The 22308-nt window shown below is 42.9% G+C and overlaps 1 protein-coding gene across 3 annotated transcripts in view; it reads right to left on the bottom strand.

Moving 5' to 3' along the window:
* The window catches only part of LOC149321760 (LON peptidase N-terminal domain and RING finger protein 1-like), a 54821-nt gene extending 36354 nt beyond the window's left edge, over positions 1–18467 (bottom strand). For all 3 annotated transcript variants that reach the window (XM_089528111.1, XM_089528119.1, XM_089528129.1), the window contains exons 1-2: positions 18031–18467; positions 298–416 (exon numbers count right to left, since the gene is read on the bottom strand). In XM_089528111.1, coding sequence (XP_089384237.1) covers positions 298–416; positions 18031–18352 — 441 coding nt within the window. In that variant the 5' untranslated portion in view covers positions 18353–18467. The remainder of the gene's footprint in view (positions 1–297; positions 417–18030) is intronic.
* Between the last annotated feature and the right edge of the window lie 3841 nt (positions 18468–22308).

The following is a 22308-nucleotide window of genomic DNA, read 5'->3' as shown; positions in this document are numbered from 1 at the left end:
TTTTGTAGTGGGCACTTGCTAATGGAGAGATTTGGGGGAGGGGCCAGTCTGAATGGGGCCCTAATTGATTTCCTTTAGTAAGAAAAAAGACATGAAAAACCTCAGAAGGATGAAAACTGAAGATATCATCCCATGGACTTTCTCATTAACTTCCACAAATAAGGCAAAATATTTGCACAGTAAAACTAAGATCATAGTGGGGGATAACTGTTCCTTCAACTAGATAACATTCCTTTAGGAGTCTCAGAGAAGCCTGAGAATCTTCTAGAAGGAGTGCAACACAAGTTGCACACTCACCTCACACATTTCAGGCTCCTGCCTGCACAGCACCTCCAAATCTTCCAGTGCCTCCGGATACAGCTGTAAAGCCACATAGGCATCCGATCGCCACAGCCTCAGCATACAGTCATCTGGAGCTACAGCAAAAAGCATAACACTTTAGAATCATGGCTCAGAAAGCTGTAACACATTTAACATCAAAGCATGAAAAAATTACTTGTTTGAACTACAACTTCCAAATTCCTTGAGCCAACAGGTCCACTATTTCTGTTCAGGCCTTTATACAAAAATGCAACACTGCACACACTAGCATTAGGAAAGCAGAACCCACCACCAACAACTTAATAAGCCGCTGACTAGAATCAGTCAGGATGAAAGCCTCTCAAAGGTGAACAGCCCCCTTGTTAGCTGCCCTGAAGTTGACCTCAACTCATGGCAACACCAAGAATGAGACATCTCCAAGCCCCCCATCCTCCACAGCTCTGCTTAGATCTTGTAGATTCAGGCCTGAGGCCTCCCTAATTGAATCTAACCACCTGGCATGCAGTCTGCCTCATTTTGTACTGCCTTCTACCTTTCCTAGCATCATAGTCTTTTCTAATCAGTCATGCCTTCTCATGATGTGGCCAAATACAATAGTCTCAATGTGATCATCTCAACTTCCAGGGAAGGTTCAAACTTGATCTGTTCAAGGACCTATTTGTTTGTCATCTTGGCTCTCCACAGTATTCTCACAACTCTTCTCTGGTGCCATATCTCAAAAGAGCTTTCTTTCATCCACTTTAACAGACACCTATAGCAGAACTATGTGGTATGGCTCATCCTGGCAATTTTAGGGGAGCAGTGGCACTAGCCCCACAGTGTCTTAAGAGGAGAGCTTGAAAGCATTTTTAAACTATCTGGCTGGTTACCATCTGGGTAGAAGGTGCTGGGAGTTGTAGATCAAAAGGAAATTCTTCCAAGCTCTGCCTATGAGAAAATATATGGCAGAAAAGAAGAAGCAAAACCCCCTTTATTGGGACTTATTCCATGATTCTGGATGTATGCCCCAATCCCATAGGACACTGAAAGAATAAGACACAAGGAACTCAAAATGAGCAGAAAACATACTAGAGGTTGTTCTATAGCTTCCTTTTATCTTTCCGTTTTTAAAATGATAGATTCCATGGGAAGAAATCCCATTTCCTTGCTTCCTCCCTTCCTAACAAAAGCAATTTATTTGTATATTCTGGCTCAGTCCAGTATGCCTACCCTTCATTTATTTGTTGTTCATTATTTATTTACTTATTTATTTGTTCAATTTATACCCTGTCTTTCTCCTGCCAAGGGACCCAAGATGGTTTACAAAATTATTGAAACCTTTTAATCTTGTCCTCTATTGTAGAACCTCAGGACAGCCTACAATATGAACAATTTTTAAAACTTCCAGATTAAAACCATAAATAATAAACCAGACAACAGTTAAAACAATTTTAAAAGCTACAACAATTTAAAATCATGTACATTCACACTTCAAAGTAAATTAGTCCCCAAAGGCTTTAATAAAAAGCCATGATTTGACTTGGCACCAGAAAGAAACCAAAGTTGGTATCAGTCAGACCTCCATGCCGCAACACAGAAGGCCCTGTCCCATATTTTCCCACAATATATTGTCCACGATAGTAGGACACAGAAGAAGGCCTCTCCTACAGACCTCAGTTTTCAGGTACTGTAAGCATACACAGGGACAAGCACTCCTTCAAGTACTGAGGTCCCAAGCTACTTAAGACTTAAAATGCCATCACCAGCATATTGAATTCAGTCAGTTCTATTAAGACCAATGTTATATGTTATCTATATGATACACCAGAAGCCAATCTTGCTGCTGTATTTTGTACTAGCTGTAGCTTCCAAATCATCTTCAAAGGCAGCCCCACATAGAGCACAATACAGTAAACTAATCCAGACAGTAGCATGTGGACTACTGTAGCTAAGTTATCCATGTCTAGGAAAGATCATAGCTGGTGCACTGGTCAGAGTTGGCACCAAACACTCCAAGAAATGCAGTCCACTTGGACCATTTAGTGACAAAGATCAATCTATGAATATTCCCACACTACACACCCGCTCCTTCAGGGCAAGTACAACCCTATCCAGGGCAAGTTACTTACCCTATTCCAAGATTTGCGTTCAGCTCATACCTGGGGAATCTAGGTTCTCAAAGAACCATGGAATTTACTGGGTGAGCCTGTCAGTCTGAGCTACCTCATGAAAAAGTTGGGAAGACCAAAGATTGCTGAGATACATTTATGCCACCTTGAGTTCATTAAGTTCATTAAACTTCATTTAGTTCATTAATGGAAATAAATGTAATAAATAAAGGCAACCTCTGGAACTCCCTTCTACGAGAGGCTAGACTGGCCCCCCTTCCTGCATGGCTTTTGCTGGCAAGCAAAAATGTTTTTATTTAGGCAGGCTTTTTAACATGATAATCATGACAGGGTGGTTTTATATGGGGTGTGTGTTTTAGTTATGCTTTAACTTTTTATATGTTTTTATGCTAATTTAATACTCTTTTAATTAGATGATTTTAACGCTTTTTAAAGTCTTACTGCAAGTTTTTAAAATGTTTTTATCTTGTGAGCAGCCTTGGGTCCTGTTCTGGGAGAAAGGCGGCATAAAAATGAAATCAAATAAATAAATAAATAAATATTAACATATACTAGCTCTACAAACAACTATGAAAATATATTTTTTAAAATTTGCTTCTAAACTAATTAAGAACCCTAATATCTCCAGAACCCATGCAATATATTATAGATACAATCTACCTTTCTATCAATGATATTTCCTTCCAGTACTTCCACTGCAGTTTCTTACTGCATAGCAGCAGACATATACACCCTTTTTAAAAATCAGAAACTGCTGTAGGAAAGAAACTAGATGATAGATTGGGAGCATGGAATCTCAAGGATGTACATGGATCAGCTCTAATTAAGGAAGGAATACAGACAATTCATTTATGTGGTTATGCTCATACTCTCTGTTGTTATACTCATGTTATACTCATATTCTCTGTTGCTCGAACAATTTATTTCACATAGGTACTACCTACAGTATTTACATTTTACCTCCTGCCACTTTTTAAATGGTTTCCAGTTTGTCTGGCTCGCTTTTCCTATATTTGTTTTTTATTTGTTGTAAAGTTGCCTCCCATGGGTTCTCCCTGGTAGGTACAAAATGAATGTATTACATATTTTAACATATAAAATACACCAGTTTTTCCCATGGTATGTTTGTGCTCATTTCTGATCATTAAGCTTTCAGATAACTCAGTGTTCTAGTGGTAACATTGCAATCCTTTATCATGCTATCAGAAATAAGTTCCCTTGAGTTCAATGTGGCTTATACATAATATTTATTTCTGTGACTAAGAGGTGGGCCTGCAACTTGACATTGCAATGTGAAGTGCATTCTATTCACTATGGCTACCTGTTTCCCCTTGATTTTCTGTCCCCTTTCTCCTCATCAATTACTTTGGATTCTGTATCCACTGAGCTTTATGGTTGTTATATACCTTTGGGTCAACTCAGACATATGGCAACTCTGTCATAAGGGTTTCTTGCCCAGTCCTTATTGGGCTATTCACAGGAAAGATGTATTTCTGCATGAGGGCTCTTATTTCTGTGTTTCCCTTTGTCACCCAAATGAAAAATATCCTATGACAAGTCACTGGCAATACTTCCCCTGTGCACAGGTAATGCTATTTGGGCCAAATAAAGCGCATCACTCTGAGAGTTTTCATTGCTAGCAGGGTCCCCAGTTTGGTTCAGATCCTGATTTGATGATTCAAATTAAGCCCAAATTATTCAGACAGATTTGAATCTAATCTGAATTGCTTTGGATATTGCATCCAAATCAAGATTCAGAAATCTCACATTGACATGCACTGGAAAATCAAAATAACGGAAGCTTTTCAGTTTGTTTGTTTTCACCTAGGTGCCTGATTTTGGTGACACCATAGCCGATGCCCCCGAAATATTGGTGTTACTGTGCTATGGTGACAGTATGAAAAGTACTGGTGACATGTTTGTGCTACAGTTCCCAAGAGTATCTTCTGAGTTCAGAGGTCAAGTACGGCTGCACTAAAGAGCAGAACTGAACACCAGAGATAAAAATAAAATATTTCACTGAGAACCAACATGGTGGGCACTGTGTCGTCTGGCAGGCAGTGAGCTGCTGTAACCCTCTAAATCTAGACAAAGAGCACAAAGCTGTAGAAGAGAAATGAATGTACATACTTCAGCCACCCTCCCCTGTCTCATCCCCAGTGCCATTATTGGAGAGTATCAGTGAGATTCCTGCCCAGACGATAGACTAGAGCTATAACTGAACAAAATCCCCCTCACCCCCCTCATGTAAGTCATTTTTATTATATGATGTAGCTAGCAACAAACTGCCTGGTTTTCCCAACCCTGGGATTGGTCCAAATTGCTTTGAACCAGACCAGTCTGCTCCAGATTTGATCCTATTTGGAACTGATCAAAATGGATCTAAATTGGACAGATTCCTTCTGAAATTCACTATTTATCTGCAGCAGTGATAAAGCATTAATCACAACTAGGACATCATCTGATGACCCTGCTAGAATATGAGGATAACCAGCTTATCCTCATGATCTATATCCCTCAGCATTTTCTTTAGCCAACTCAATCAACTTTGCTTAGAATAAAATATTCACCATATCTTTGCTAGTTTTCCTTTTGTTCAGATTCAAGCCAGATTTCTTTCTTTTCCCCCCAACCTAGTCTTATGCAACTATGGAACTGTGCAGTTCAGCAGAATCTGACACTGCCTATCAGCCCTGCATGCTTCAGGACAGGGCCTGCTGGGTTGGTGCTAGAGTGATACACTGAGGCTGGTAAAATCATTAGTCTATGTGGCATACAAGACTGTAAATGGAGTCCCCATTCTACCCCATCTTGCAAATCTCCACTGTATAAAAGGCATGCAGCTGTATTTGCTGTAATGATTCACCTATCAGTACTGCAGTAGTGATTCACCTATCAGCACTGCAGAAAAGTGATTACACAACAACAGTTTCCATCACAGAGAAGCTGAGAGAATGAGAGACAAGGGAGCCTGTATTCAGTGTGCTACAGAATACATTCCCCACTGACATAAATCAGCTAAAGACTGACCCTTGTGTCTATCTTGAGGCTCAGAAACTTTCAGCTAAGTCACTGAACTTAGTTCCTTTTTCAAAAAACAAAAGTTAACTGAAATATTCTTGCATTTAAAATTCTTCACAATCAGCTCTTCAAGATAAATCCACCAGTTCCGGATTGACACAGAAACTAGAGTATAGACCTGATAGTCATTTGGCTGTCAGTACTTTGAAGAACATATAATAAGAACTGTCCCATCCACCCCAGTGTGTCAGTTATGAAGTCCAATAAACTCTGTCTCTGCCACAAACTTTATATGTAGAAACAACATACACAAAATTCAGTGACATTCATCACACACAGGATGGAGATACAGCCTGGAAATGGCTGACTTGAACTGATTCATTTTCAGTTCAGATCATGGGTATTTTCACATAAGGCTTTTTTCACAGACTTTTATCATGGATGCTTGTCCAGATGTCATCTTAATCTCATAACAACTTGCCCCATTTTTCTCCATCATTTCTTTCACTTCAAGTCATTTCTGATTTATGGCAACACTAAAGTGAACTTATCACAGAGTTTTCTTGGCAAAATTTCTTCTGAGGGTTTTTTTCATCCTTGCCTCTGAGGCTGAGTGTGTGACTTACCCAAGGTCACCCAGTTGTTTTTACCTCAAACCTCAAAACACTATACCACACTGCCTCTTTTTTCTTGTCAGGAATAAGAGAGAGTGCATTTTCGAAGGTATGAACAAATGGCTGCATAATCCCTTTTATGGGTAGGAAGAGCAACCCATCATCTATAAGCACCCCATGCATACAATGGGTGTTAAAAGGGCACGAGAGTACTAAATCCATTGTCATTCTACAGAACAAATCCAATATAGGTCAACCCAGCACCATCCCCAACCAAACAGAAATCAAAACAGAGCAAGGAAAGCAAAGTTAGAAATTGTCACTGTGGATGGTTACAGATGAATCCATTATAACAGTTCAGTGAAAACATGAAAGGAAGAAAAGCTAGGATTACACATGCTAAAGTCCTAAACCCACATATGCAAGATATAAACTCCCTGAATGGAAATTGTGCAAGAGGCAGGATCACTGATTGCATGTACCATTGTACATGAAACAGCTCTCTTCAGAAAGATGTGTGGAAGCAAGAATAATGAAAACAACTGTTTCTTTCTCTCTCCCTCTTCCTCTCCCTCTCCCCTTGTCCCATATGTTTACTAAACCCATGAAAATGGCTACAGTATGCTCAGACAGTGGGGAACAAGCATGATATTGAAGACTGTTAGAAAATGGATGTCAAAGGAGAAGACCATCACAGAAAGAACAAAAGTTTTGCCGCAGCACTACTACTTTGATGAACAGCGCTGAGATGTCTGCAAGGACCAGAGGTCTATAGGTTCATGAATATTTTAGCCATTTATGGCTTCTGACCATGCAAAATGCCTTCTAATGGCATATGCTGTAGAAATTTTGCACTATTAATATTTCCATTACCTACTATTTATAATGACTAATAAAATGAAAGCCAAACAAACCAAATATGTGGGCACTTCCACAGCTTCTGTTTTCTTCGGATGTGGAATCGAAGCTCCCTGAGAACATGTCACTATGATAAAACTGTTCAGTATGACCATGTTTGCCTCTAAGCAGCAAGTGTCTTCCCTGCCTTCTAAGCTTCTTAGACTACAATAAAGAGATGTCAGCTGAAGGAATGGAACAATGAGTCCCACATCTTTAAAATTTCTAAGCAAAAGTTATCACCAAACCTCTTTAAGCTTTTTGTCATTCCTAGTTCAAGTAACATTGCAATGGATTGCATGGAATGTACAAGATGGTGGAGAACTGTACTGTAACCACTACACCATGCTTTCTCTTGCTCTCCAGAAGAAACTCCCTTACTTGAGCACCCAGAGTTGTGCCAGGTTCTCCCCTAGTTGGGATTCCAATGCTGACTTTCCACACATCAAAACCCAATCCACAAATTTCAGATTGTTTTGCAAATTACTACTGGGCTTTAGCAAAATCAGTCTATTAAACATCTACTAACCATCAGTGGTGGTTCCCATGCCAGTGGGGTAGTGAGTCCTTTCAGGTTTTACCCCAGGATGGATTCACCATCCCATCAACATCAACAACATCAGCCTCCACTATGCACCATTCCTACATAACCCTACAGATAGCCCCAAGTTCTATCTACATGTTCAGTGGAATGTTATAATTGCTGTGATGTATTTTGTAGAGGGGTGCATTTTGTATTTTTTTTATCCATAGCTTTATAGTCTGCCTTGATTCTGCAAGGAAAAAGTGGAATATAAATAACTCATATTATTATTATTATTATAGATCTCTTACTTTGGTCCTGAAATCTTAAACTCTGGGATTTCAGGGCCAAAATTTAGCAAACCTAGATCTAATTGTGTTCCTTGTAACTGGGTCTTTACTCTTGAACAAGCTTGCTTGCTGATGTGTTTTGTAAAACATGGCCACACAATTTTCTACTTGTCTTGGAGGAATAAGGTAAAGAAGGGTGGCAAGGGGATGAAGAAAAAGCCTAACACGTTGAGGATCTAACAGCATGTCAGAATCAATCAGATTTTCCCACTGCAACTCTACCTGTTGTTAAACTGCTAAGTTAAATATCCCAGTCTTTTGTGCATAAATAAGGAGTTCAGGGTTTTATTTTTACATTCAATTAACCTGAGCCCAAAAGATGGGCTGTTAGACTATGCCTAAAGGTGAAAGACTATGCCCCTTGCCAAGTATCTCTTCCCTCCAATAAGGAATTTCTCAGGTTACCCTACATTATGTGTCTCTATTACCTGTCTATGCTTCCAGTGGCTGAAGAACAGAAGGAAACAAGAGATTAAAATGATGTCAGCACCTAAGGTTCAGTGAGCTACACGTTTTCGGAATGGATAACAGGAGTGTATCCACACTAAACAATTATAGCATTTTTGATACCACCTGTGGCTTCTATGGACTCTCGTGATGTGCAGTTTCACAAGGTGCTTAAAATTCTCTAGTGTTGAACTACATTAGAGTTTTCTGACAGATAAATCTAGGTACTTCACCAAACTACAAATACCAAGATTGTGTAGGATAAAGTCATGGCATTCAAAGAGGTATTGAACTGTTATGACTGTGCAGTAGGGATACACTACAGGAATCAAGACAAAAGCTGCCATTTTTGTCCTATAAAAATCAGTTCCTTCCCATATAAGCACTAAAAACAGCAAAAAAGGGGAGAAAGCAGAAAAGAATATGCTACTGTTACTTCAGCAAACAACTGAGGCTGCTTCAGTTAACTGTACAACATCTGACATGCATCTTCTGAACAGTTTCACTGTTATTGCACTTGTTCTTTGCTTTCATGGTAACTCCACCACTGAACAGAAGAACACTACAAACATCAGGGGTGAGCAAGCTCCAAGGACCCAGAGGACTATTTCCCATCTTGCAAATGTGAGGGGGCATTTACCCCCTCAAAATGAAACCTCAAATCTTGAAGCAGCCAGAAGTCCATGTTATAAGAGGTCCTCCCCTCCACTGTGCTGGGACCCCATCATGAAGGCTTCCATTACTGACAAAAAAATTTACCAGTACATTCTTTTAAGTGGGAAGTCTGTGTGGGTGGGTGAAAAATACCTTGCAGGCCACATACATTTCACTGGCCATGTGATCCTCACCCCTAACCTACATCATAGAAAGCTATAAAGCTATCTGCTTGTAATACAACTTTGAACTTTTTTTCCAAATACCTTGTGGCCTCACAAGAGATGGAGAGATATTGGATTCCAAAGGAAGCATCTTTTTTGTGTTACTTTGAGAATCTCCCAGTAACCACATGGCCAGAAAGAGGAGGTTGCAGCTTGCAAGAAATACCCTCCATACCATCTGAGAACAAAGGAGTTTATCAGACAAAAGGAATTGGAGGTATAATCCGATGGCAATCTGAACACAATCATGGGGTTTAACGTTATTGCGTGATAGACCGCCACACGCACATTCGGGCAATGGAAAGTCAGTCTGTATGCAATCATGTGGTTTCACAAATTTGGGCAATGGCATGCTATTTTTGGGCAATGGGGAGCCAGTTCGAATGCAATGCGCATTCACGTGATTGCGTGAAACTAGCGACTTGAAGTGAATGTGTTCTGGCCCCACTTTCTTTTCATTCGAATTTAAGAGAAATTCCTCCTGTTCGATAAACTCCAAACACAGCAAAATGCAGGCCTATGACTAACATCTTAAATTTTTTTTCTCCTATATGGTTTTTAACATCTTGCCCAATGAAGAACCCAGTGGAGCTTCAAAAGCTTGCAACATGTATATTATGCATTTTGGTTGTCCCAATAAAGATATCATTGTTTGGATATTATTAGATTTACCTTTATGGTTTTCAGCTATAGATATGCAAATATGTACTAATACAAACATGGGGTTGAAAAGTTTTTCTTCTATATATGAATGCACCTGTTAGGGCCGTCAGGAGACTCAGTGTGGCCATTAACCTATTATGTACTTAATTAACAAACACTTGATTAATATGAATAAATCCTTTGTTCATAAAATATTCATTAAAATAAGTATTAATAAATTAATACTTCTGTTAAAATTGTTTTTGTGGGTTTTTCGGGCTATGTGGCCATGTTCCAGAAAAGTTTCTTCCTGACGTTTTGCCAGCATCTGTGGCTGGCATCTCAAGATGCCAGCCACAGATGCTGGCGAAACGTCAGGAAGAAACTTCTGGAACATGGCCACATAGCCCGAAAAACCCACAAAAAACTATGTATGCCGGTCATGAAAACCTTTGACTTTACATCTGTTAAAATTGTTTACAAAATATCTAAAAATCAAAGGTTTCTTTTAAGAGACAGCTAGTGCAGATTGCAGGAGCAAGATGTAAACAACACATCATATCACCCTTAAAGGAGATGCCCTGGCTGCCAATTCACTTCCAATCTAAATTCAAGGTGATGGTGATGACATTCAAACAGCTAAATTCTTGAGACCTCAATACTACTTGAAGGAGTGCTTCTTTCTATATACAGCTGCCAAATAATGGTCAGTAGGCTACATCACCTACTAAGTTATATAACTTCTCCTGGCCATATTCCTCTCCCTGCTCCAAACTTGATGGAAACATCATTACCCTGTGCTCCAGTCTCCAGCAGAATGGACCTCCTTCTCCCATGCAACTGAAGACCAGTAAAGTAGGTCAAGGAGAAAGTTACAGTTTTGGCAATAGTGTCATGACCTAGCAGAAATCATGAATATGGAGCTGTTATGCATGAATAAATACAGGTAAATAGATTAAGTAATTGATGTAGAATACTGGCCAAAGTCTGCAAGAGTCCCCTTCTGTGTCAACTAGTGGGGCCTAACTTACAGTCTTTGGGCCAAACTTAAATGTATATGTAGGTATAGTTGGCCCTTCATATCAGTGGGGGGGGGTTCCATTCTGGACCCCCCCCACACACACACACGGATGGCAAATTCCATGGGACTTAAAGTCCCATACTCCTCAATGGTGGCACAATGAGCACATGATCGCACTGGTGCAGCCATGTGCATGGGCCGTCATTGAGCAGAATACAGGATGCGAGATCATCCATGGATGCACCAATCTGCAGATAGCAAGCCTGAAGACAGGAAGATCTGACTGTATGTAAAGTGCCTTAAAGTCATTTCTGACTTATTGTGACCCTAAGTTGAACCTATCACAGGTTTTCTTGGCAAGATTTCTTTAGAGACAGCTTGCCATTCCCTTACTCTAAGGCCAAAAGAGTGTGATTTGCCAAGGTCACCTAGTATGTTTCCATGACCAAGCAGAGATTCCAACTCTGGTCTCCAGAGCCAATGCTCAAACTACTACACCACACCAGCTCTCATGGTTTTATGCTATTGTTGCCTTTTATGTTGTTTCTGTTGTTGCCTTGCATAATGCTATTTTATCCTTACTTTCCTGTTATAATCTGGATGTGTTTTAAATTGTTTCTATTGTTTTATTTATGAGCCTCACTTAAGGCAGTACATCTTAAGCCATTTGATGCAGGGCTTTTTTTCTTCTTAATCTGCCAGGGAAGAGTACTGTATTTCTGCACAGTGGCTACAACTGTTTCTTTCTTTCCCTTTCTTGACAAGGACCAGCAGCAGTGGCTCACAGAACATCAGTAGACCATGGACCACCACTTTGAGCAACATTAATTTCCAATTTACATAATCCATAATGATTCTCCTTGTATTGTCACCAAATCATTCCACAAATCATTATATAGAAATAAGTGTGATGTAATTGATGTGCTTAGCTCAGAGTGTCCCGGGTTCAGATCTCAATTCATGTTTGTCACTTGAATAAACTTTATGCAGACAGTAATACTGTTTACTGGAATCATTAGCTTGCCAGACACATTTGCAGAAGTTCTTTGGAGATTTAAATCAAAGTGTTTTATGGATCTCAGTCAGACACTGGCTTCAATGGATGCTGATCTTTTAAAATGGTAAAAATGTGAGATAAACAATTTGTGGGGATCACAGATAAAACCCTGACAATAAAACTGTTCCAGGTATGTGAATAAATTTGCCGTTGTTTATTTTCAATTCATTTCTGACTTGTAACAACCCTAAGGACAACTTATCATGAGATATTCTTGGCAAGAGTCAGATGTTTACCACTGCCCTCCTCAACAGCTGAGAGAGTGTGACTTGCACAAAATCACCCAGTGAGTCTCCATGGCTGAGCAGGAATTCAACCCCCTTGTCTCCTGGAATGCTAGTCCATCACACTGGCTCTCATGTGTATAAACTTCATCCCCCCAAATAGCCTTCATGGCTCACTAAAAGCCATGAAAAAGAGAAACATAACTAGAAACACAATCCCTTTTTGCCTCCACGTGGGTACAATTGATTTGAATAGGACTCCAACAGCAGTTGTGCTTGATTAATTGTGTCTATTGTATCTAAAAATTATCTGGAGTCTTCTTTTAAGGATTACAAGACAGTTGACTGTTTTTACCATAGGACTGGTGGGTAAATTTTGATTGCTAACCCTAGATGGATAAATCTGTTTAGAATATGTGCACACTTCGTAAATGTTGCACTCTCTTTCTGAAGGTTCCTGTTCCACTAACAAAGAGGTGTATACATTTTTCTTAAGTCCATGTCAAAAGCCAAACTGAATGAAAATACTGTATTACCCATCCCTGCTAGAATCCACCATCACACCACAAACATATAGAAATTAACAGTAGATTATATGTATGTCAACCAGTAGTACACTCCACTGAATTCCATAGGATTTATTTCCATGAACTACAGCCTAAAATAAAAATGATCCCAGAGATTTGCTTTTGCCGCAGGTCAGTAACATTTAAAAAGCTGTCAAAGCAGAATATACATAAAAAATAGTATTCAGAAAAATATTGGTGACTATAGGGCTATTAGAATTTTAGACAGTACAAACAATTTATCAGTACTAACAGTACACTTTTAGATTAACACAACCTTTTCTCTTTCTCATTTTGGGTAGAAAATGCCTAGTTATCTTGTTGTCATTGCTGTATGCCTTTAAGCCATTTCTGATTTATGGTGACGCTAAGGTGAACCTATCACATGGTTTTATTGGCAAGTTTTGGTCAAAGGGGTTTTTTCTTTGCCTTCCTCTGAGGCGGAGGGTGTGTACCTTGCCCAAAATCACTCACTAGGTTTTTATGCCCAAGCTGGGAGCTGAACTCTGTTCTCCAGAGTTGTAGTCCAATGCTCAAACCACTACATCATGCTGGCTCAGAGTGATCAAATTCCCCTTGTGCTAACATAAAACAAAAACAATAATAGGAAGAAATTATAATGTGAAGATATGTAAAGTAGAATAAGTGCAACTAGCAAAACAGTTGAGAACCAGTCTAGTAAGTTTTCATGAGATTGCCATTGCACTTTGTGTAATGTTATATCATGGCTGAAAAGGTAAGACAGCAAGGAAGCACATGATCAAACAGGAAGTACAGTCGGCCCTCCTTATCAATGAATTCTACCATCCATGGATTACACATTGTGGTGTGAAAATATTTGCCAAAAAATCCAAAGACAAATAATGATTTTGTCCACACACACAAAAAAAAATCAATAAGGGACACCATTTTACTACGCCATTGACCATTGGAATTCATGGAGGGGGGATTCTAGAACCAAATCCCAGTGAATACCAAATGCCTATTGCAGTGGTGTCACCATACTTGGTGACCTCCTGTGCAGGGGGGGCTGCCAGGGGGTGGTGACAGCAGCCTGCCCCACCTCTTCCTGCTGCTTGCTCCTCATGGCTTCATTGCCAGCCTGGCTCCCCCCTTGGGGAGAGAGCCAAGCCAGGAATAAAGCCACAAGGGGCACAGAGCAGCAGCAGGAAGACCCCACCAGGGTGTCACCTCTCCTGTGGGCTGTCACCTGGTGCAGTCCATATCCACCCCACCCTCCCAATGATGCCACCAGCCTATTGTATTGCTCAGTATGTAACAATGCCTCTTTAGCCTTTTCCCTGAGGAAGTCTTTGTAATGCCATACTAGCAGTATCATACACAGAAATCCAACATGAAAATTTCTGTCTAGCTTGAAGGTGACCCTGTGGAATTTCTGTCTATTACATCATCATGACTGTGAATTTACAGAACCACTGTTGGGGGGGGGAGGTATGACCCAAACTTGCCAGGTGAATTTATGTTGTTACCAACTCAGTCTAGAAGTAAGATAGAGAGAACATTTGTAACTCTTGAGCAGTTTTCTCCTACTCTAGACTAGAGCCTGTTAGCCTGTGCACAGTTTCTCCCAGTCTACATATGATTTCTGTATAAGACTGAAATGGGAATTTTGTGAGTGTTCAGTGTTTGGAGACCCAATTCAGGGTGTGACCACCCATCAGCCTCATCAGCAACTCCCATCAGCCTCAGCCAGCACAGCTAATAGTCAGGGACGATGGGGTTGGAGTCTAGTCACATCTAGTGGGTGAGAAGTTCTCCACTACTGGTTGCAACTTGCTGCAAAATTAAACGTCTGGCAAGACATACATTTCAGATATTTCTACTGTGAGAAAGGTGAATGTAGTTATACATATGCTCAGGACAAATAGTGTCCTCCAGAACAAAATATTTAATATTTAACTTCCTGAGTAAATCTTCATATCTTAGTTATGCAGATTTTGCTGAAAAGCAGAATACAGCCAGCCTTTCAGATCCATGGATTCAACCATCCACAACTTGAAAATATTTTTTAAAAACCCCAAAAGTAAACCTTGACTTTGACATTTTATAGACAGGACATTTTACCACCTCATCATATATGTCTGTGCCTGGCTTCAACACCACCAAATGCACCTGAGGAAGTAGAGTGGAGTCTAGGGAAGCTCCTGCTGCCAACTTCTTCCTTTCATTGAGTCTCAAAAGTGCTGCTACAAGGTCTCTACGTCCCACCTCCAGTAAAAGTCATTATCCCCCTCAAGAGCGCTTGAGCATCCATGGATTTTGGTACCCATGGAGGGTCCTGGCACCAAACCCCAGGGTCCACTGTATACTTTCTAGAGCCAAGGCCTGACAAAAAACTAAATTACATAGCATTAATGATAATCTTTTCTGTTGGCCATTTATATTTACAGTAATAAAAATGTGCATGTTGTGTTTTGAAACCATCTTATTTATTAGGAACAGGGAACCTCTGGCACTGCAGGTGTCACTGGACTCCAAATCTCATCTGACCCAAGCACCACAAAGGTCAGGAATAATAGCAGTTGAAGTCAAACAGTATTTGATAACCACACCTACTCTTGGTGCTTTTGAATTAAATAACCTGTTGTCTTATGCATTTTGCACATTGAGTTTACTGGGACCAACTCTAAAGCAAGTGTTTTGTTAATAGATAAGTATATAACTATTAATCTGCCAGGAGTAGCTTTTGGAATGCAATAAAATGTCACAAAAATGTAACTTTATTCAAAGAAGAAGCTGGTGCATGTCACGGAGATTCATTCCCGTCCCCTCCCTCCTGCAACACTAAGGTCCACCCATAGGGATCTCCCAGCCCTTTGGAACAGGAATATAGGATGCTCAGTTGTGCTGCAGTGGAAAGAGGAAATCATACTGGATTTGGCAGTCATTTAAATCTGTTTCCCTGAATCAGCAAAACATTGTTTAATCCTAATCCTGTCCATTGGTCGGGACCAAAAAGACACAACAATGGGGGGGGGGGGGGGATTATAAAATGATTTCTGGGAGGATGGGGGTGTTTGGTCCAAGACTTTTTCTTGTCTTTCACAAGGAAAATCCTGCTTCTCTATATTAATTTTTTTCTTTATATTTTTAATGCCAAGAGCTGGGACCAAAAACAAACCGACCCACTCCAAACACAACAGTCAATACAGTGTTTTGGACAGAACTGGTGCATAATTGATGTGTTGGTGCTTTTTCTGTACAGTAAGTAAATGATAAGCAACAGCAATTCAAAGGCGTTTACTGCCGTACAAGGTTCTATGGTAGGGGTTCAAGGGCAGGGATGGGGAGCACGTATCCCTGTATTGGTGGACTACAACTCCTAGCATTCCTCACCCTTGGCTACACTTGATGAGAACTGGAGCTGCACAACATTTGGAGGATCATAAAGTTCCCACAGAGACCGTGTTATAACAGTAGTACCATGTGAGTTCTGTAATATTCCTCTATACCAGTCTCACCTGCATGTGCGTGTGTGTACTTTAAACACCTGTGCTCTTTGTCTGAGTCATGGCAAACTGAGAGCTGGTGTTTTGTAACAGGCTCTGAGCAAGTGATGAACACTGCAAGAGTGCCAGCATTTCTGCGTAGAGAGGAAGGTGTGAATCAGCGAAGCATGTACGCTTAGGTCACTCTTAGCTCCAACAAGGCCTAGGTGACCTCCAGCCTCAAAGCTGGTCCTCCAGTTACATTTTAGGTTTATTAAAGAGGGAATAAGCCGGCAAATGAAGATTGCTGGGTGAATAATAAAGTAAATCACTTGGGTTTTTTTCCTCCCATAACAGAGGTCCTGTGCATTGAAAGGCAGCATATCAGTTAAATTCATTAAGCACAGTTTCTCCAATTGTTGCAGCCCTGTGCCAGAAAAGCAGCATCCATTGAACTATTGCCTATCTTTTAAAGGGGAAAAATGACAACTCTAAACAACAGTTGCAGAGTTCTTGGGGTCGGGAGTAAAATGTCTCTTTTCTCTAGGGAAAATACAGCACTATGCCTAAGAAAATGCAGCACTATCTTCTCTAGGGAAAATGCAGCACTCTGTACTTCTGCTTCAGTGCAGCCAACACAGTCCTGGGTTCAGGCTCTCACACCCTCTTCAGTAAGCCACTATCCCCCTTGTTAACTGATTTCACAAATATACTTAAAGAGTGCGTACAGTGGGAGAAGGGATACATAAATCCCAGACAACTATAAATGGCCTTACTTCTCTCTTACATGGGAATATAGATGGTCTGAAATGACCACAGACTAGCATTACTATGTGAGCAGAAGAGCAGATTAGGCAACACCAATCTGGCAACTCAGCTTTTCCCAAGATCTCAAAGAAGTGTCTCCTAAATGGCAGTGACTGGGCAAAGGAGGGGGAGGGGTAATTCATTAATTAATCAATTAAGGGATTTATATCCTGCCTTTCTCCCAAAATGGGATTCAACGTGGCTCTTTTTATTTATTTATTTCCAGGATTTATACCCCTCCTTTCTCCCACGGTGGGATTCAAGGCAGGTTACAATATATTCAATGTATTTAATATATTTAAACCCCCCCTTTTAAAACCATGGTTGCATAAGTGGTTTCCTGAGGCCATCATCGCTGACTGCCAGCACCAACCCGATGATCGTGTGCCTGAAGTTACAAAGGAGGACAGCTTCTGCTAGTGGAGTACTTTTGTCAGGTTGAAAGGAAAAGAAAAGTAAAAGGTCTCTTTCCTCTAGGGAAAATGCAGCACTCTGGACTTCTGCTTTCGTGCAGCCAACGCAATCCTGGGTTCAAGCTGCAACTTCACTTCCAAACACAAAGGATTAGTAATTTGTATTGACATCGTTTTTTGTGGGTTCTAGAACAAGGCCACAGAGTCCGAAAAACCCACAAAAAACTATGGATGCCAGCCATGAAAGCCTTGGACTTCCCATTGCACTGAGACCCTCACATCCCAATGGCATGTGCCTGTGCCTGGCTTCAACACCGCCAGATGCACCTGAGGAAGGAGAGTGGAGTCCAGGGAGGCTCCAGCTACCAAGTTCTTCCTTTCAGTGAGTCAGTCTCAAAGGTGCTGCTCCAAGGTCTCTCTGCCTCCCGCCTCCAATACGTGACTATCCCCCTCGTTATTCACTTCTTGAACAAATACCCCAAAGCCCATCGGGAAGGAAGGCGGAGGCGAGGCTGCCCTGCGCCGGAGCCTGGTCCCTGGCTGCCGCTTACACAATGCAGCCGGCGAGACGGTGACAAGTTGCATAACCAGCCAGGGCCCGGTGCCCGTGCCGCCGCCCCAGGCGGGCCTGCCCCGTCCCCGTCCCCCTCTGGGTCCCCGAGGGAGGGTCCCCTCCTCCTCCTCCTCCTTACCGATGCGGAGGCCCTTCTGGAGGGTCCCCAGCGCCGCCCGGTAGTCGCGGTCCCGGAGCAGGAGCTGCCGGGCGTCCGCCTTGAGCCGCGCCAGCTGGGCTTCCCGGGGCAGGCACTTCTCCAACAAGTTGCAGAGCAGCACGTTGCTGGAGGTCGGGCAGCGGGAGGCCGGCGGCTTCTCCCCCGGACACAGGCGGCAGCGGGCGGAGGGGCAGCAGGAGGAGGAGGAGGGCAGGCACCGGCGGCAGAAGGAGTGCCCGCAGGGAAGGGTCACCGGGTCCCAGAGCAGCCGGCGGCAAGACGGGCACAAGAACAGCTCCATGGCTAATGCTATTCCGGCTTCTGCTGCTGCTGGGGACACCCCTCCGACTCAGGCGGCAAAGGGAAGCAGGGGCGCCCCTGTCCCCAAAGGAGAGGCAGGGACTGAGAAAGAGGAAGAAGAGGAGGAGGAGGAGGAGGAGGAGCAGCCCCTGAGAGCCTAGCCTCGCCTCTCTTCCCCTGCCCTTCCTCCTCCTCCTCCTCCCGCTGGACTGGCCAGAGACACTTTGAGGGGGGTGAGGAGGAACTAGGGAACCCTGCCTTCTCTGGGAGCACCCTTCCTTCCCCAGCCAGGCTCTTAAAGGCGCAGCCAGGCTCCAGCCTCCCAAGTTTCGCAGCCTTCTAGACAAGGGCGCCGAAGCCCGGCCTCGGGAGCGCTCTCCGCCCTCGCCCTGGCTGCCCCGCCCTCGGCCCCTTGGCGGGGATGGCTGGACACCTTTGAGACTCACTGGAAGAAAGGGCTTGGCGGCAGGAGCTCTCGAGACACAAGTCTGCTTTCTCAGGTGCATATAGCTTCTATAGCTAAAAGGTATATGCATCAAAGGGTGCTCAACAATGGCACCTTTTCATCCTGGAGAGAAGTGACCAGTGGGGTCCCACAGGGCTCTGTCCTTGGCCCAGTACTGTTCAACATCTTTATCAATGACTTGGAGGAAAAAATTGGGGGAATACTTATCAAATTTGCAGATGACACTAAATTAGGAGGAATAGCTAATACTCCAGAGGACAGGATCAAAATTCAAAATGACCTGAATAGACTAGAAAGCTGGGCCAGAGCTAACAGAATGAAATTCAACAGGGAGAAATGTAAGGTACTGCACTTAGGGCAGAAAAATAAAATGCACAGATATAGGATGGGTGACACCTGGCTGAATGAAACTACGTGTGAAAGGGATCTAGGAGTCTAAGTAGACCACAAGCTGAACATGAGTCAACAGTGCGATGCGGCAGCTAAAAAGGCCAATGCAATTTTAGGCTGCATCAATAGAAGTATAGTGTCTAGATCAAGGGAAGTAATAGTGCCACTATATTCTGCTCTGGTCAGGCTCCAAATGGAATATTGTGTCCAGTTCTGGGCACCACAATTCAAAAAGGACATTGAGAAACGGAGCGTGTCCAAAGAAGGGTGACTAAAATGGTGAAAGGTCTGGAAACCTTGCCCTACGAGGAACAACTGAGGGAGCTGGGGAAGTTTCGCCTGGAGAAAAGAAGGTTAAGAGGTGATATGATAGCCCTGTTTAAATACTTGAAGGAGTGTCATATTGAGGAGGGAGCAAGCTTGTTTTCTGCTGCTCCAGAGACTAGGACCCAGAGCAATGGATGCAAGCTGCAGGAAAAGAGATTCCACCTCAACATTAGGAGGAATTTCCTGACAGTAAGGGCTGTTCGATGGTGGAACAAACTCCCTCGGAGTGTAGTAGAGTCTCCCTCCTTGGAGGTCTTTAAACAGAGGCTGGATGGCCACCTGTCGGGGATGCTTTTAGATTTCCTGCATGGCAGGGGGTTGGACTGGATGGCCCTTGCGGTCTCTTCCAACTCTATGATTCTATGATTCTATATATAGCTATACGCATCTGAGGAAATAGATTCATGTCTACTATAGCATATATAGCTATATATATATATATATATATGCGCATCATGTATAGCTATCTGTATCTGAAGAAGTAGACTTGAGTCTAGTATAGCATTTATAGCTATATGCATCTAGATAGATAGATGCATCACATATAGCCATATGCATCTGAGGAAGTAGACTCACGTGCATTATAGCATCTATAGTTATATGCAGATAGATAGATAGATAGATAGATAGATAGATAGATAGATGCATCATATACTGTATAACTATTTGCATCTAAGCAAGTAGACTGACATCTAGTATAGCATCTACTGTATAGGTATATGCATCTAGATAGACAGATAGATGCATCATATGCACCTGAGGAAGTAGACTGATGTCTGCTATAGCAAATATAGCTTATATATATATATATATATATATATGCGCATCATATATAGCTATATGCATCTGAGGAAGTAGACTGGTGTCTAGTATAGTATCTATAGTTATATGCTTCTGTATTGATAGATAGATGCATCATATGTAGCTATATGCATTTGAGGAAGTAAACTTGAGTCTAGGAAAGGGCATGCTGCCAACTTCTTTCTTTTGGTGAGTCTAAAAGGCGCTAAGATCTTTCTACATAAGTGATACTACAGACTAAAACAGCTATATCTTTGAATTCTGCCTTTGTTGTTGTTGTTGTTGTTGTGTGTCCATGAGTCATAAACGGCTTATGGCGAACCTATTTTCTTGCCAAGCTTTGTTCAGAGGGGGTTTGCCCTTGCCTTTCCCTGAGGCTGAGAGAGTGTGCGAGAGAGACTTGCTCTAGGTCAGGCAGTGGGGTTTTTTCCTGTGCTGGAGCGGGGATTTGAACCCTGGTCTCCAGGGCGGTAGACCAAGGCTGAAACCACTACGCACGCTGGCTTCTTTATTTGTAATTATTATTGTGTGCCTTCAAGTTGCTTCCGACTTATGGCGACCCAAAGGCGAACCTGTCATGAGGTTTTCTGGACAAGTTTTGTTCGGAGGGGGGAGGTTTGCCCTTGCCATCCTGAGGCTGAGAGAGTGTGACTTGCCCAAGGCCACCCAGTGGGTTTCTAGGGCTGAGCAGGAAGCCTGGTCTCCAGAATCCAGCACTCAAACCACTCCCCCAAGTAATGGTTAATGAGAATTTGTATCAGTATTATTATTATTATTATTATAGTTGGTCTTTTCATGCCGACTACTTGCTCCCAGGGGGGTGGCCAGGCGTCCTCCTTTTTCAGGACCTGTCCTCCACTCCCACCTCCTGCCAAGGAGGAATTCCCAAACATGTGGGTCAGGACTAAGAAGCACGGACTTGCATTTATATTCAGCACTGTTTTGAGCTTTCCTTGGGTCATGTCCTCCAACACGTTTCTGGCGTGTCCTCTTGTCCTCCTTTTGTGGTGAGGACACCCTGGTCACCCTGAGGGGCCGGCTTGATCCTCGTTTCTTACCAAAATCCCCACAGGCTCGGTGCTAGTTTCACCCCTCGCGCCCAGTTTACGCGGATACTTGGGTTCCCAGGTTACTAGGCAGCTACCTGTGGGGCTGCTTTGGGTTTTCAGAGCCTTCCTCCCTCCCTCTTTCTCTCTCTCTCTCTCTCTCTCTCTCTCTCTCTCTCTCTTCCTCCTTTTTCTTAAGCCTGTCCCTTGGCTCAGTTTCCCTTCAGAGGCTGGAAAGCAGGAAGAAAAGCCGGGTTTCCCTTGCCCGCTTCTGGAGTTTGCCAGTACTCTGGCGTTCTTTCCCGCCTTTTGTGTCCCTGCTGCTGGGAGACTCCCGACCGAGGCCCTAGTCCTAACCCTAAAAGGAGGGCGACGGAGAGCCCGCCAAGGAGAAAGAAACGAAGGGAGTTCTCCAAAAAATGAAAAGCTGGAAGCACTTTCCTAGAAATGGAAGCCCACGCTTCTCAGCCCTGTGCCATTATGGCACTCCTCCTCTGGGTCAGAAATGGAGGACGCCTGGTCCCCCTGACTAAGCCAAGTCGGGGAGGACATGCCAGGGGAAAGGGAGAACAGCGGTCCCTTTGCTCGCGCGGAGCCCAGGAGGCGGCCCTGTCTCGCCTCCCTTGCCAGCCCCCACTGCTGCTGGACAAGTGGCCCTCGACTGGGCCGGGCTTTTCCTGAGAGAGAGAGAGAGAGAGGCTGTGGAGACTGTCCCTGGGAAACACACCCAAAGCCAGCCCCTCCGCATCCGCAGTTACATAAAAGCCGGGAGCCTCGCCATTGGCCGCCGCCTCGGGTCCGCCTCTGTTGCGAAACCCATGTTTCGTAACTGCCCAGCGAGCGAGGCTGCCCTACGGAACCACAGGGGAGGGCTTGTGTCCACACTGGGGGCGTCATTCGCTCTGGTGCCACAACAAAAGACAGCCC

Source organism: Sceloporus occidentalis, unplaced genomic scaffold (assembly GCF_023333645.1).
Source record: "Sceloporus occidentalis isolate IW3139 unplaced genomic scaffold, rSceOcc1.0.p SCAF_1, whole genome shotgun sequence".
Lineage (NCBI taxonomy): Eukaryota > Metazoa > Chordata > Lepidosauria > Squamata > Phrynosomatidae > Sceloporus > Sceloporus occidentalis.
The sequence above is the reverse complement of the archived record's forward strand: the minus strand, read 5'-3'. Positions and strand labels throughout refer to the sequence as shown.